The sequence below is a fragment of the Micromys minutus genome, assembly GCF_963924665.1.
Source record: "Micromys minutus genome assembly, chromosome: 4".
NCBI classification, from domain to species: Eukaryota; Metazoa; Chordata; class Mammalia; order Rodentia; family Muridae; genus Micromys; species Micromys minutus.
This window is the reverse complement of record NC_137973.1, coordinates 26,488,071-26,501,318: the sequence shown is the minus strand read 5'-3', so window position 1 is coordinate 26,501,318 and position 13,248 is coordinate 26,488,071. Positions and strand designations below refer to the sequence as shown.

The 13,248-nt window shown below is 48.5% G+C and overlaps 1 protein-coding gene across 2 annotated transcripts in view; it reads left to right on the top strand.

The window, feature by feature from the left end:
- Nucleotides 1–13,248, top strand: part of IL6R (interleukin 6 receptor) — a 47,555-nt gene that overhangs the window by 22,378 nt on the left and 11,929 nt on the right. For both annotated transcript variants that reach the window (XR_013974992.1, XM_080915118.1), the window contains exons 2-7: nt 577–813; nt 1,790–1,913; nt 3,822–4,006; nt 4,346–4,512; nt 4,996–5,137; nt 12,987–13,030. Coding sequence is in view for 1 of the 2 variants with exons in the window: in XM_080915118.1 (XP_080771244.1) it covers nt 577–813; nt 1,790–1,913; nt 3,822–4,006; nt 4,346–4,512; nt 4,996–5,137; nt 12,987–13,030 (899 nt within the window). In the remaining variant the exon portion in view is untranslated. The remainder of the gene's footprint in view (nt 1–576; nt 814–1,789; nt 1,914–3,821; nt 4,007–4,345; nt 4,513–4,995; nt 5,138–12,986; nt 13,031–13,248) is intronic.

The window sequence follows — 13,248 nt, the reverse complement described above, 5'->3', positions numbered from 1 at the left end:
TCAACCTGAGGGCAGGATCAGGTCCTTAAAGGGTTGTTTGTTTTCTTTCATTTCCTTCCTTCCCCTCCCCCTCTCTCTTTTGGGTTTTTCAGGATAGGGTTTCTCTGTGTGGCTCAGGCTGGCCTGGATCTCAGAGATTCCCTGTCTCTGCTTCCCAAGTGTAGAATAAGATATTGCTGGTTTGGACCTCTACGGCCAGCTCTTTCTTCTTTTATGGCAAGGTCTCACCATGTAGCTCTGACTGATCCAAAACTTGCGGTATAGACCAAGTTGACCTCAGCCTTGAACTCTCAGAGATCTGCTTACCTCTGCCTCCCAAATGGGGGTCATTAAAGGTGAGCACCACCTCATCCGTCTCTTTAAAGGCTTTTCTATCCAGGATCCTGGTTTGAGAGGGTGCACTGTAGCAGACAGCTTGGCGGTCCGGGAGGTTTCCGGAGGCCAGACCGATGTGGTGCAGGCTTGACCATGGGAGGACTTCACAGGTGTCACCGCGGAGGCCTTTGACGTCTTCAAACCGTCTGCAAAGTCCCATCTTCAACTTGCCGTGGCTTACTTTGTGTTTTTCTTCCCCAGAGGTGGCAAATGGTACAGTGACGAGCCTGCCAGGAGCCACGGTTACCCTGACCTGCCCCGGGAAGGAAGCAGCAGGCAATGCTACCATTCACTGGGTGCACTCTGGCTCACAGAACAGAAAATGGACGACCACAGGAAACACACTGGTTCTGAGGGCAGTGCAGCTCAGCGACACTGGGGACTATTTCTGCTTCCTGGATGATCATCTGGTTGGGACTGTGCCCTTGCTGGTAGACGGTGAGTTCTGTCCTCGGTGTCTTTAAAGTGGCCCTGAGGGTAGCCTCAGTGTCCTCTGCAGTCCAGAAAGACTTCCTGACTGATCCTTTAAGTTTGTTATTTCTTCGGCTCAAGACTTTCAGGGAAAGGGCCACCGCTCAGCCTCTGCGTGCGGTGTAGACCGTCTGGCAGATTTAATAGCTCTGGACTCCCAGCCAGGCACCTGGACTTAACTCCTGCTAACTCCCTCAGATTCTTTTGGCAAAATAAAATTATCACGCTTCCACGTTGCAAAGTGTTGCAAAGAGAAAGTAAGTGTTTGAGGCGGAAAACTGCACAGCACACACGAATCACACGTGAGACTCTCAGATGGCACACACCCCAGGATTAGCAGGTTAAAGGGTCTCTCAGTGGAAACTGGAGGGTCCATGCCTTGTGGCAAGCCCTGCTCTCAGCCACGCTCTTCCTTATGTCCTATGTAGTCCTTCCAGTGTCTGTCTGTCCAGTGTCTGTTTGTCCAGTGTCTGTTTGTCCAGTGTCAGCATCAGGTGAGGCAATCTTTTTGCATTATCTTTTCAACCCTTTAGAGCTGTGGTTCTTGACCTTCCTAATGCTGTGGCCCTTTGATACAATTCCTCATGTCACGGTGACCTCCCTCCAACCATAGAAGTATTTCAATTGCTGTTTTATAACTGTAACCCCGTTACTGTTATGAATCGTAACATAAATGATTTTGGAGAGAAAGGTCTGCCAAAGGGGTCGTGACCCACAGGTTGAGAACCACTGTTGTAGCCAGAAGCCCAGAAGATAATGCCACCTTTCTCTCTGTGCCCGGGACTGTTTGGCCAGTGTGTCCCTGGGGAGTTGTGTCATTTATGACTCTGAGCTGAACCAGGTAGTCCCCTCAGCTGGGAGGTGGGGGGAGGGTAACATAATGCACATAGTAGGTGTGCTTTGGAGGCTTTGCACTTTCTTATCTTGCTGAGTTCTCTTTCAGTTCCCCCAGAGGAGCCCAGGCTCTCCTGCTTCCGGAAGAACCCCCTTGTTAACGCCATTTGTGAGTGGCATCCGAGCAGCACCCCCTCTCCAACCACGAAGGCTGTGCTGTTCGCAATGAAAGTGTAAGTGGCTGGTGGGGGCTCACGCTCAGTTGACGCCCACTGGTGTCCTAGTGGAGGAGGGTGGAGGGCTCCGGGCAACTGTCGGACAGAATGGACAGGGACCTTTTAATTTTTTTAGATTTATTTTATTTTCTGAATGTTTTGCCTAAATGTGTGAATGTGTACCATACACATGCCTATTGAATCTCCTGAAACCGGGATTAGAGGTGGTTGTGAGCCACCTTGCGGGTGTTAGCAGTCGATTTCAAAGCCCTCTGCAAGAGCAACAAATGCCTTTAACTGCTGAGCCATCTTCAGCCTCAGGACAAATCGCTTTACCAGTAAAAAGTTTTCCCAAGTCTGTCACATAACACATGTAAGGCCGTGTTTGCATCCTCAGTTATTCCAAAAATTAAAAATAAAAATAAAAAAAAAAGAAAAAAGTTCTTAGAAATAAAGGAGCTAAGCCCTAGGCTCAACTCAATTTATCATACTCAGCAGCTATGGGAAAGGCATGATGGGGTTCAGTGAGACTGATTTATTTGCTTGAGGTCATCTAGCTAGGAAGTGGTTCTAAGTGGTTAGGAAGAGAACCCAAGCCCAGGATGGGCTGCCTACTTTCCATCAAGGTCCAAAGGGTTGGGGCGTTGCCCTACAGGAAAGGGACAAAGGTACAAATGGTTCTGGGTGCTAGGAATGAGGCTGGAAGGCTGCTATCAGTACCCCGGCCCTGTGAGATTATAAAGACAGGACAGAGGGCGGTCGTGGGGATGAGGCGCGACCCATCTAGACCTTTGCCCATTAGAAGATGGCATGGAGACCTGGGGTCAGGAAGGTAGAAGGAAGTGTAATGTAGCATGCTCGAGAAACTGTAGTCTCTGCCCACAAGTTTGAGCGGTAAGAGTGTGGTATTCCTTCCCATGGATGTAGTTACTACCAGTCAAACATGGCTTCAGAATATTAAGTGGAAATTCCCAGAAGTAAACAAATGCATGCTTTAAAATTGGGTCATTCTAAGTAACCCCGCCCAGGCCTTGAATCAGCTCCGGGTACCTGTGCCGTTCCACAGAACTCTTGATCATCTGGTTACCAGTATTTGTGTCTGTCAAGCCTGGCCCTAGAACAGTGGTGAGAGTCGGAGGTTCACCTGGGAACCTGGCAGTGCCTCAGGGCGTCAGGAACCAATGGTGCACCAGGCCTGCTGCCATCTCAGGCCTCACACTGAAGGGTCTTGAAATACCCCTAGAGGATAGGGGGAGAATTTCTATATTACAAAACCAGTGTGGCGATCAGCCTGGGCTGAGCCCAAGGTTCTTATCTGAGTCTGAGGTCGCTCGCTTGTTTTCTAGTGGCAAGGAATGTGGAAGTGGGTGAGATCTCAGGTTTCTGGTCTTCTGGGTGGTTTCTGACTCCCCTTGGCCATCTTCAGTCTTCAGAGTTCTTTTCTATCACCCCCACCCCTGTTCCCCTTGTGTGCTTTGGTGATTCGCCAGCATTTTTTGCTATATCACTGAGGGCAGGTCTTTTGTGCCCCGGGACTGGGAAGGGCTTTTTAAAACCATTTCTGTATCCTTTATAGTTCGAAGGACAAGACCCAGGAAGGAAATGAGAGATCAAGACATGTTGACAAATGTGAGACCAGAGGGGCCTTCTCCTCCACCCATCCCTCATTGGCTGGGCTCTGCCTAAGATCCTATCAGATAGGCACTAGTGAAACCAGCTTTCCTATTTTCTAGGAGAAAATAAATACTCGGGATGAAAAGCATCCTGAAAGTCACAGACAGTAATAGGCGCAGACCCTGGCTGAGTTGCAGCTTGAAAGCTAGAGTCAGTTCCCAAGCCTCTAGTTCCTAAGCCAGACGTCTTTTCCTTGAAAAGCCAACAGAACTTGCTAGAACCTTTGTGCCCTTTGTCTGTTGTGTCCCACAGCAATTCCACCAAAGGGAAGAGTGACTTCCAGGTGCCCTGCCAGTATTCTCAGCAGCGGAAAGGCTTCTCCTGCCAGGTGGAGATCCTGGAGGGTGACAAAGTGTACCACATAGTGTCACTGTGCGTCGCAAACAGCGTAGGGAGCAAGTCCAGCCCCAATGTCGCCTTTCAGAGTCTAAAAATGGGTAAGCCAGTTTCTCTTGAGGAATGTTCTAGAGTGTGTTCCTGATCTATCCCTGGAAGAGGCAGCGAGGCTGTGCAGCGGGGCTTGGGAGCTGGGTCTTTTGGGGGCATTGCTGATTAATAGATGGGGGTCTTCTCAAAAAGGTTAAGGGTGTTAATGGGTGGCCCAATGAGTTTTTGCCTGCCGGGTGCAAGGCTCTGGATTCTGTTTGCACTAGATAAAATTTAAACATTTCTGGGGATGGGGTGTATGCTTGGCACTGGGGATGTCTGCTGAGCCTTTGAGGGTCTCTTTTGCAGCATGCTTGCTGCCACATAGAAGCCCTATGCCCTCTCCACAGTGCAGCCGGATCCACCTGCCAACCTTGTGGTATCAGCCATACCTGGAAGGCCTCGCTGGCTCAAAGTCAGCTGGCAAGACCCTGAGTCCTGGGACCCAAGTTACTACTTGTTGCAGTTTGAACTTCGATACCGACCTGTATGGTCAAAGACGTTCACGGTGTGGCTGGTAATTCGATTCCTTTGTTCGGACATAAAGTTTCATCCTGTAGTAGCCTGGAACTCATGACAGTCCTCCTTCCTTAGCCTCCTAAGTTCCCAAGTGCTGAAACTACAAAAGTGAACCTTCTATATCTAAACAGAAAAAGGTCTTAGGGGAAGTAGGACACCAGAAAAGAAGTGGGTTCTGGTCCAGCTCTGTCTCTTCCACACTTTGTTGTCTCTGGTGAGCCATTTAACTTTATGAGTCTTGGCTCTGTGAGACTAATAAAACTAATAAGGCCAGGCCAGACTCCTTCTGACCGGCTTGAGGAGAATGCCGGGTTCTGCCACCTACAGTGATCTCAGAACACTTGCGAATGACTTCACCTCAGCCTCCTAGGTGGTGTGAGTCTCTGCCAAGTGGAAAGCAGCGTCGGGTGGTCTAGAGTGCCCTCTCCCTGGGACACTGCCTCGCAGGGGCCTCTGGGACTCACCATGTCTCCGTCCGCAGCTCCAGGTGGCCCAGCATCAGTGCATTATCCATGATGCCCTGCGAGGAGTGACGCATGTGGTACAGGTCCGTGGGAAGGAGGAGTTTGACATCGGCCAGTGGAGTGAATGGTCCCCAGAGGTCACGGGCACTCCTTGGACAGGTACCTGGGTCTACATGGAGGGAGGATGGGACACCTTTCAGCTTATAAGCATATCAGCATATCTTGAACTGTATGGCTAAGCACGCTTAAGCAGTCAACGCCCCCTTCCCTTCATTTCAGTTCATTGAGAAAGTGTTCATTCAGTCTAGGCAGGCTTCGGAATTACTGTGTAGTCAAGATGACCTTGAATGTCCAATTCTCTTGCCTCCATCTCCCGAATACTGGGTCGCTCTGTGTGCCACAATACCTAGCTCTGTTTGCCCAAGTCTGGTAGCTCCTGTGTATACTGTACCTGAATCATGGACACATCTGCTCTCGAACCTGCAACCATGTGTTTGATGGTGGAGCTCACTAGGCTTTTTTCTCCTTACACACTCCATGTCTCCCTTCCTTCTAATAGGTGAGCCTCAGTTGAGGGCAGCAGGGAGGAGTGTAAGGGCAGAAGGAAGGGAGGAGCTCCAAAGAATTATAGGCATGGTTAATCGATGAACGCTGTTTATCATTGGGAACCACCAAGGTAATAATGCTTTGAGGGAAGTCATGAAATCCCCCAAAGCATGCATATGGTCACCTCTCACTGCCGTGACAAATGGAACCAATTTGACAGAGGAAGGATCCTTTGGACTCAGGGTTACAGAGGACTGGGACTGGCTGGCTGGGTCTGTTGCTCTGGGTTTGAGAGGAGGCAGAACATCACGGCACATAAGGTATGGCAGACCCAACTGCTTACCTCTAGATGTGGAAGCAGAAAGAAGGAGAGTAGGCTAGGATGAGAGGTCCTCATCAAGGGTGTACCCAGTGACCCGCTTCCTCCAACTATGTCCCATCTCCCAGTTCCCATCTCCCAATAATATCAAACTATGATTCTAAGCCAGGTTGGTGCACACCTTTGATCCCAACACTTGGGAGACAGAGGCAGGTGGATCTTTGTGAGTGTGTTTGAGGCTAGCCTGGTCTACATAGTGAGTTCTAGAACAGCCGAAGCTACAGAGTAAAAAACAATGATGACACTAATTTCATCAAGAGATTAAGTCACAACCAGTTTCTTCCTCTGCGTATTGCATTGTTTAGGGTTAGGGTTAGGGTTAGGGTTAGGTGTTGTGCAAAGGACATCTTCGAATCTAGGCTAACAGTTTTACTTTCTGTCTTTGCAACGCTGTTTGTTTGAGTCAGTCTCATGTGGCCCAGGTTGATCTTGAACTCACTATGCAGCTCATGGTGATGTTAAATTCCCGATTCTCTTGCTTCCACTTCTGAATTGTTGGGATCACAAGTGTGTATCACCACACCTGGTTCATACTGTGCTGGGTGTTGAATGCAGGGCCTCATGTGTTCTAGGCAAAGGCAATCCAACCATGCTACAGCCCCTGCCTCAGCCATGTGCCTTAGACAGTCATACACAGCTGTAAGGATTCCTGTTTGGGGGCTGGAGAGATTGCTTAGTGGTTAAGAGCATTTGCTCTTCTGGAGGATTCCAGTTTGCTCCCCAACATCCACGTCTAGTGGCTAATAACCATCTGTAACTCCAGTGCCCTCTTCTGTACAGCATAGACACACACACACACACACACACACACATACACACATTCATATACACATACACACAGATATACATATACACACATATACACATACATACACTCATAGACACACACATACACACACACACACACACACACATACACACATTCATATACACATACACACAGATATACATATACACACATATACACATACACACACTCATAGACTCACACATACACACACACACACACACACACACACACAGTTTTTCTTCAAGTTCTAGCCCCTATTGCTTCCTTTGCTACACTATGAGACTCAAGGTTTTATATGTGATAAGAAAGTGTTCTACCGCTGATCTATGATCTAGTATGTAAGCCGGGTCCAGAAACAGCTTCTTCAAAAATTTCTTCTGGCTAAGTGTGGTGGAGGCGGAGTTACTCTGTGAGTTCAAGGTCACTCTGAACTACATAGTGAGATCCTGTTTCAAAACAAACAACTACAACGAAAACCTGTTTTTTTTTTTCTTTTAATTTAAAAAGTTTTTTTAATTGTTTATTGTGGTACAATATGCATGATGTAAAATTTACTTTTAAAACTCTTTGAGGGAGATTTTTGAGAAGGGCCTTTTTATGTATCCTGCCCTTGAACTGGTTGCACATGGCCTCCTGAGTACTGGGATTACAGGCATGAGCCACCATGCCTCGTTGTAACTGTTGTTGTTTGTTTTGTGTGTTTGGAGGCAGAGGTCAACCTGCTGCGTTGCTCCTTGTGCACTATAGCCTGTTGGTTTCTGCTTTAAGCTGTTCCGTTGGCCTGGTGCTGGCTGAATGGGCTGGGCTAGTGGAGCAGGGAGCTGCTGGGATGCTGCTGGGATGCTCCTGGCCCACCCCCTAGCCATCGTCCCAGGGATGAGATTACACAGCCATTCTTTCTCCCTCCCATGCGTGTCTGTCTTTCCTAACCTGGATTCTGGCTCTGAGCTTACACGGCTGGCCCTGTTTAAATCAATGCTCGGCGGTGTTAGGACATTCATAAGGCTGCCATCCAGTTTTCATCATCCGTCCTCGGATCATTTGCATCTTGCAGAACTGGAATCCCTCGGCCTTGACAGTCTCTTCTCATCCCCATCCCTTCCTTAGCTCCTAGCCAAGTCCATCCCACTTTCTGAGTTTGGGTTGTACGGAAACCGTTTGTGTCTGGCTTATCTCACTTAGCACAGTGCCTTCAAGGCCCATTTGAACTGTGGTGTGAGTTAGGATTTCCTTCCTGTTGGAAGCTGGGGAGTGTCCTGTCGTACACAAACATCATGCTACATGTCCCCGAATTTGATAGTGGACACTTGGGCTGCCTCTGCCTTTTGGTGTGTGACTGGTACGAGCCTTCTACTGACTACCTGGGTGGGGGTGGAGTGGAGGTGCTCTACTTAGGCAGTATGTCTGAGAGAGAAGCCTCTGCACTCCTGCATTGTGGGGGGGTGTTAGGGGAAGGGAGGGTGGGGCATAGGGGTGGGGGAAGCAAGGCAGAGGAACTCGGATGGTCTTAGGCTAGAGGGGTTAAGTTGGAATTTGCAACTGGTTCTGTAAAATGAGAGAGGCTGGAGTGAGAACTGAAGCCACTCCTGGTGCAAAGAGCTCCTTGGCTTCCGGGCTTCACGGATGCATTAGATGCTGTATTGTGGTGGCTCCCAAACCATTAAGACCTTTAGCTCTCCAGGTTCTGACAAAAAGAAGCCCCTGGCTTCAAGCTTAGGTTAAGACTGATGACTCTGGGGACACAGAGGTCATAGGAGGCTCACTGGACATGGGAACTACATTGGAAGTTGTTGTTAAAGGTGATTAACAACTTGGAGCCTCAGTCTTGTCATCTGTGAAGTGGAGATGGTACCTCAGGGGCTTCTGAGTCCAAAGTCCAAACAGTCTTCTTACGAATATATATATGAGGGATTAGCAAGGTAGGCTGGGCTGGGACATGTCAAAAGTGATCTCCTGTGTACTGAGTTTTGGGGTGGAGAAGGAAGGGCTGGGACACCTCAAAGGTGCTCTCCCAGGTGCCATCCTGAGCTGACTAGACCAGAATCTAGAGGGGTTTGAAAATCTTTTGGGGTGATTTTAATGTGGGGTAGGTGTAAGAGGTGCCCCACTGTTAGGACCAGTTCTGTTACTGGGCCAGAAGGTCGCTGTGGGGCCTGCCTTATCTGTGGGAAGAAGGGGCCCAGGAGCTTGGGAGTCTGCAGGTACTGCAACTTGAGGCTATGGACCCAGCACAGCTTTCTACATAGGGAGTGGGGATCATGGACTCACACCATTTTGGGGTTCCTGCTTCAGAAAGCAAGGGCAGGTTCCACTATCAGTTCCAAAGCACTGGCTCTTAGAGAGAATGCCGCTGGGGTTAGGGCAGGAGAACTAGACCGGAGCTCTTAGCACAGGGAGAAAAGATTCTCTGGGGACAGGGCATTTCTCAGAGCTCCTAGGGAAGGAGGGCCCCAGGACTGCAGACTCTTGAGAGCCCAGCTTTAACTGAATATGAGGCAAAGTGCTTAGGAAGGCCAGTTAGGGATTTGGGTGTGGCCTGGAGGGTTGAAATGGTGTGTGTGTGTGTGTGTGTGTGTGTGTGTGTGTGTGTAGTTGGAAGCCATACACATAATACAGTTATTTTATACTTCAAGAAAACCCTTATCACTCCTTGTCTTAGTCCCTAAGATGGGAAACCACCCACTACAGGTTTGCACTTCAAGGCAGGAGGAGGCACATAGTCTCTAAGCCCGCTGTCTCCGTTTTCTTGCTTTAGGAAACAAATCAGCCAAGGATCATGGGGGTCAGCAAGTGGGTCCCCATGGTCTGGACTCCTGCGGATAAAGAAGACTTTTATCTTCTTCACAGAACCATTGTGGGATTTTTGCAGGTTCAAGGGTTCTAGGCTGCTGTCTCTGCTCAGTCTAGCTCTCTCCCCGCTTCCTCCCCCTCCCCCCTGTGCCTCTTCTGCACTTTTCTCAAACCTTCCATCCCCTGATGCCTCCACCTGCAGCTGGCACACAATGCTTGTTTGGAGTCAAGTGGACGGCTATGGGTCTGATAAGTGGCTCTGTCCCTTGTCGGTATGACTTTGGGGAAGTACCTAACGCAGCCCCAGTTTGGTTATTTGTCACTTAGGAGTACTGACACCTGCCTAAGAAAACCCAAACTCAGCACCTGCCTCCCGGAGCCTTGAGACTTCAGTGACATAAAAGGTGGCTTTTTAGAGCAAGCTATGAGCTGGCTTTTACCAGGACTCGGTGATACCTTCCTTCTCCACTCCTGTCTCCAGCCTTCCTAGCACTAGCGCAGGTGCCACCATGTCCGATTTACACAGTTCTGAGGGTCAAACTGAGCTACATCCCTAGATCCAAAGATTTTTAAAATGTTCATTGTTGGAGCCACACAGACTTAGTTTAAGCTACTTTGGGAGCTGAGGGGACACTTTCCTGGGGACAGACAGAAATGACAGAGCAGGGCACTTGATGTTTTCTGGCTTCGGCCACACTTGTATGGGCACACACATATATGTACACACACATAAGCGTGCACACACATACATACATATGCACGGGGTGGGTAAACATGCAGTATTATAGCTTTGCCACTTTCTACTAACTTTGAGAAAGTTATTTTCCTTTTCTTGCCTCGGTTTCCCCATCTTTACATTGTTTAAAGGTATCTGTGTGAGCATAGGTGTGTAAGGCAAAACACACATGTGGAGGTCAGAGGATAACTTCCAGCATTGATTCTCTCCTTCCCCCAGTAGCTGGGGGGGTGGTTTTCTGTCTTATGTGAGTCATCTTGCTAGCATTCCCCGTATTTACTTATTTGTTTTAAGTTTTATTTGATGTGTGTGGGTGTTTTGACTGTGTGTGCCGCATGGAGGTAGAAAATGCACTGGGTCCCCTGGAACTGGAGTTCCAGCTGGTTTGGGGCTGCTGGGACCTGAACCTAGGTTCTGTCCAAGAGCAGCAAGTGCTCTTACCTGGTGAGCCATCTCTCCAGCCCCATTCCCATGTTTAAACTGAGGACTCCAGACACGTGTGATGGTTCACATCTGTAATCAAGCACTTAGGAGGCTAAAATAGGAGGGTTGCTGTGAGTTCCAGGGAAGCCACCCTGTCTCAGAGATCAAAATTGCAATGACAAATACTCTGGGCATGGTGACCTGTGTTTGTAGGCCCAGCACTTGGAAGACAAAGGATTAACCTACATTTGGGGTCAGCCTGAATTATACAGAGAGTTTCAGGAGAGTTGATCTAAAATATAAGATGTTATTTTAAAACCAAACAACAACAACAACAAGAAGCAAAAAACCAAAACAAATACCCAGTCACCCACACAGACCCGAGGGGAACCTAGCGTGGTGTTTTACCTTAGAGTCCCAGTATGCAAGAAAATGGAATTCTCTGGGTAGGGGTGATACACACCTTTAATTTCAGTGCTCAGAAAGGTAGGGTCAAGTGGATCACTGGGATTTTAAGGCCAGCCTGGTCTACAAAAGACATCCAGGGTACACAGAGAAACCCTTCTCACCCCACTCCCCCAAAAAAGAAGAAAGAAAAGAAACGAGTTGAAGGCCAGAGACCAGCCTGGCCTACAGAGTAAGTTCAAGCCGTCCATTCACATGCACACAGTCCCTGGTGGGATGCGGTGAGGCTTGTTGCCAGGGTTCCGAGACCTGCAGGGAAGGGGAGGGCTTAAAAAGGTTCTATGGTCATCTCCTGGTTTTAGCTTTTTATCTCGCCCTAGACCATGCTATGCCAAGCTCTGTTGTCCTTCATACGCCTTTCTGTGCACACTTTCCTGTGCACACCCTTCTGTGTACACCCTTCTGTGTAACCCTTCTGTGCACACCCTTCTGTGTAACCCTTCTGTGCACACCCTTCTGTGTAACCCTTCTGTGCACACCCTTCTGTCCACACCCTTCTGTGCACACCCTTCTGTCCACACCCTTCTGTCCACACCCTTCTGTGTAACCCTTCTGTGCACACCCTTCTGTGCACACCCTTCTGTGTAACCCTTCTGTGCACACCCTTCTGTGCACACCCTTCTGTGGGCTGAACTGTTCTCATTAGCCTAAGTTGGGAGAAGCACAAGGGTATGAGATGCTGGGCCCTGCCACAATTTGAGGTTCAATTCTGAGTTAATTGGCTCTGTGAACTTAGACAAATTACTTTCCCTTTCTGGGCTTCTTTCAACACCGCCAGGGTTGCTGTATGCTTGTCTCTCCTTCTGGAGGTGGTGTAGCCCACTGGAAATTCTCTCCCAAGCAGCACAGGTCACCCTGTCCTCCTCCCTTAGTGACTATGTTATTCTCCAGGGTTGGGGACACTGAATGTCTGATACTTGGTAGTATTTTTAACTTCTTAGTGGAAAAAAAGCTGAGATGACGAGAGATTCTGAGTCATTCCATTCCTTGCCTGGTGAGGTTCAAAGCTGTTCCCTCAGGCCCCATTCTGGGCCTGCACTCAAGCTTGATTTCTGTGTAAGGCAGTTCCCACGAAGGGCGTGGCCTCGGTCACAGCTACTCTACTCCTTTTTATCCGGGTGTCTTTGGCCCATCCCAGGCAGGAGTCACTGAGCCTTCTTATAGTTTACTGCAGAAAAATGAGCTCAAGGAATTGCTGTTCATAGTGCTCATACCTTGCTCTGGGTACCCTCCTGGCCTTTCCCTTCCTGTGTATATACTGCAATATATAATATATGATAATATACACAAGTTTTAGAAACTTTGGATCAAAGCATGTGGTTTTTTTTTGTTTTTTTGTTTTTGTTTTTTTTAGTACATTATGGCTCCAATGTTTTTCTATTTTGAAATTTTATTTATTTATTATTTTTAAAGATTTAACTCATCTTCTTTTCATTCATTTTTTTTTTCATATTTATCTGTGTCTGCGGGTGTCCCCCCCCCCCCCCCGTGTACCACATCCATGCAGTGCCTTCTGAGGCAGTACTAGAGTTACAGAGGGTGCATGTAAAGTTTTCATACACATTGACAACATGTAATGTGAAACATTTTTTTTTTCTAGGCCACTGTGTTATATGGCTTTATCATAATCAACATAGTATTGGGGAGTTCTGGGTTCTCAGCATTCTGCTTTAAAAATATGGATTATATTGAAAAAATTTGTGGGCGGGGGACAGGATCTCCTCTGTACCAGCTTCAACCTTGAGGCACCCCTCTTTCTGGGCTTCTTGGGTGTTAGGGTTATAAGTGTGGTACCATTTCCAGAGCATTGTGATGTTCAGGGTTGCTCTGATTTGTATCCCAGAGTCCATGACTCACCAACCCTTCCTTCTACCAACAGAGCCCAGGACCACCCCGGCAGGGATCCTTGGGAACCCCACACAGGTGAGTTTGCCCCCAGAAGGTCATTCACTGCCCGGTCTGGTTTCAGTGCCCGCTGGGCTTCCAGAGATGCAGCCAGTTCTCTTTCCCCAGAAGCTGTAAAGTGTCATCTGCCTGGCTCTGGTGGCTACTGTTTCATCCTGAGGACTTTGGATACCTCTGACAGCTTAGTCTGAGACCAGATTCAATTTATCTTAGCCCTCCCCTGTGGCAGCCTGGTA